General features: G+C 43.8%; 1 protein-coding gene across 1 annotated transcript in view; it reads left to right on the plus strand.

Annotated features, from left to right (window-relative positions):
• plxna3 (plexin A3) overlaps window positions 1-2,759 on the plus strand; it is a gene marked incomplete at its 3' end in the record, with an annotated part of 66,524 nt that extends 63,765 nt beyond the window's left edge. Inside the window, exons 33-37 of the mRNA XM_080014782.1 lie at window positions 600-712; window positions 1,105-1,274; window positions 1,549-1,761; window positions 2,315-2,465; window positions 2,664-2,759. Of these exons, the coding sequence (XP_079870908.1) occupies window positions 600-712; window positions 1,105-1,274; window positions 1,549-1,761; window positions 2,315-2,465; window positions 2,664-2,759 (743 nt within the window). The remainder of the gene's footprint in view (window positions 1-599; window positions 713-1,104; window positions 1,275-1,548; window positions 1,762-2,314; window positions 2,466-2,663) is intronic.
• Window positions 2,760-3,027: the final 268 nt, after the last annotated feature.

Consider the following 3,027-nt stretch of genomic DNA (forward strand, 5'->3'; position numbering starts at 1 on the left):
GATCGTCATCAGAAAACATAGATTTGAATGAAGGACAACTGTACTACTACTACTATACACTATATGATATATACTAACTACGACTATACACTATATGATATATACTAACTACGACTATACACTATATGATATTTACTAACTACTACTACAAATATACACTATATGATATATACTAACTACTACTACTAATATACACTATATGATATAATCTAACTACTACTATACACTATATGATATATACTAACTACGACTATACACTATATGATATTTACTAACTACTACTACTAATATACACTATATGATATAATCTAACTACTACTATACACTATATGATATATCCAAATGGTAGCTCAGGCGGTAGAGCTGGTGGTCTAGTCATCTAAAGGTTGCTGGTTGGATCCCAGGCTCCTCCTGCTAGCATGCTGTAGTGTCCTTGAGCAAGACACTTAACCCCTAATTGCTCCTGATGGCTGCGTCCGTCGGTGATTGAATAATTGTAAGTCGCTTTGGATAAAAGCGTCTCCTAAATGCAATGTAATGTAATGTAAAATGTAATATATACTATTTACTACATACTATATACTATTTCCTATGTGTAGGCACCAAGCTGTGGCACCTGGTGAAGAACCACGAGCACAGTGACCAGAGGGAGGGAGACCGAGGAAGCAAGATGGTGTCTGAGATCTACCTGACCAGGCTGCTGGCCACCAAGGTACATGTACACACTGAGTACACACTGCTACCTGACCAGGCTGCTGGCCACCAAGGTACATGTACACACTGAGTACACACTGCTACCTGACCAGGCTGCTGGCCACCAAGGTACATGTACACACTGAGTACACACTGCTACCTGACGAGGCTGCTGGCCACCAAGGTACATGTACACACTGAGTACACACTGCTACCTTACCAGGCTGCTGGCCACCAAGGTACATGTACACACTGTGTACACACTGAGTACACAGTGCTACCTGACCAGGCTGCTGGCCACCAAGGTACATGTATACACTGTGTACACACTGAGTACACACTGCTACCTGACCAGGTTGCTGGCCACCAAGGTACTAGTACATATACCCTGAGTGTATTCTGTGCCTCCAGGGAACGCTGCAGAAGTTTGTAGACGACCTGTTTGAGTCGGTGTTCAGCACAGCGCACCGCGGCTCTGCGCTGCCGCTCGCCATCAAGTACATGTTTGACTTCCTGGACGAGCAGGCGGAGAGGCGGGGCATCAGTGACCCCGACGTCCGGCACACCTGGAAGAGCAACTGGTACTATATATACTGTGTATATATATATATATATATATATATATATATATATATATATATATATATATATATATATATAAATTCATACATTACAAACACTATACATACTATATATATACTGTATATATAAACATATAGACTATATATAGTGTATATACATTTTATAGATTTTATATATACATGACATACACTATATATACTGTATATATACACATTACACACACTGTATATACTGTGTATACTGTATATGGTAACACGGAGCCCCGCCCCCCAGCCTCCCCCTCAGGTTCTGGGTGAACGTTCTGAAGAACCCTCAGTTCGTGTTCGACATCCATAAGAGCAGCATCACTGACGCCTGCCTCTCCGTCGTGGCTCAGACCTTCATGGACTCCTGCTCCACCTCCGACCACCGACTGGGGAAGGATTCTCCATCCAACAAGCTGCTCTACGCCAAGGACATCCCCAACTACAAGAGCTGGGTGGAGCGGTGGGACACACACACACACACACACACACACACACACACACACACACACACACACGCACACACACACAGCAGACCATGTGGAGACGTCTAAAAATTATTCTCATCATTTCATCTCATAAATAATCTCATTGTGTTCTTATAATTTAGTGTCGTCATAAAAAGGATTTCATGTTTAATATTCCATATTATTATATTAATATGATATTAACATTTTATATTATTATATTTATATGATATTAATATTCCATATTGGAATATTATATTAACATTATATTGATATTTCATATTTTTATATTAATATTATATTAATATTCCATATTATTATATTAATATTCCATACGCTCATTTCAAGTATTTCAAATGAACAAAATCCCAAATAATCTTGTTATTAAAGGTTTTCTCGATGTTCCCATAAACTACCTCTACCTGCGTGTGTGTGTGTGTGTGTGTGTGTGTGTGTGTGTGTGTGTGTGTGTGTGTGTGTGTGTGTGTGTGTGTGTGTGTGTGTGTGTGTGTGTGTGTGTGTGTGTGTGTGTGTGTGTGTGTGTCACAGGTACTACAGAGACATCTCCAAGATGCCGAGCATCAGCGACCAGGACATGGACGCCTACCTGGTGGAGCAGTCCCGTCTCCACGGCAACGAGTTCAACACGCTGAGCGCGCTCAGTGAGCTCTACTTCTACATCAACAAGTACAAGGAGGAGGTGAGTGTCCATCAATGACATCATCACCAAACCAGGAAGTGAAAGCTGTGCCGCTGGTTAGCTTGTTAGCTGTTAGCTGTGAATTTAGCTCATTAGCAGCAAGCAGCCAGCGGGAGGAGGGAGGGGAAACCCGGAAAACTCACTTGAACTCCCTGGACCTGGAATGTTCCCCCTGATGTTCCCTTGTGTTCTGTGCAGATCCTGACGGCGCTGGACCGAGACGGGTACTGTCGCAAACACAAGCTGAGACACAAACTGGAACAAGCCATCAACCTGATGTCAGGAAGCAGCTGAGGAAGACGAGGGTCCGGGGGGGGGGGGGGGGGGCGTCTTCTTTCTCTGAACTGTCCCACAGTCAGCCGGGGGATGGGACTGGCAACCCGTCAATCCGTTCAGAATTTTAATTGATCGATTTATTAAACCCCCCCCTCCCTCCCTCCCCCGGCGGCCCCGGAACCAACCGGTTCAACCAACTCGATCCGACGAAAATGCGTTTTCTTTTTGCGTTTACGATGTGGGGAGGGGGGGTGGGGACCACTACCGCCTCCAGTCGGTTTGAATC

This window comes from Zeus faber (genome assembly GCF_960531495.2).
Source record: "Zeus faber genome assembly, chromosome: 15".
Lineage (NCBI taxonomy): Eukaryota > Metazoa > Chordata > Actinopteri > Zeiformes > Zeidae > Zeus > Zeus faber.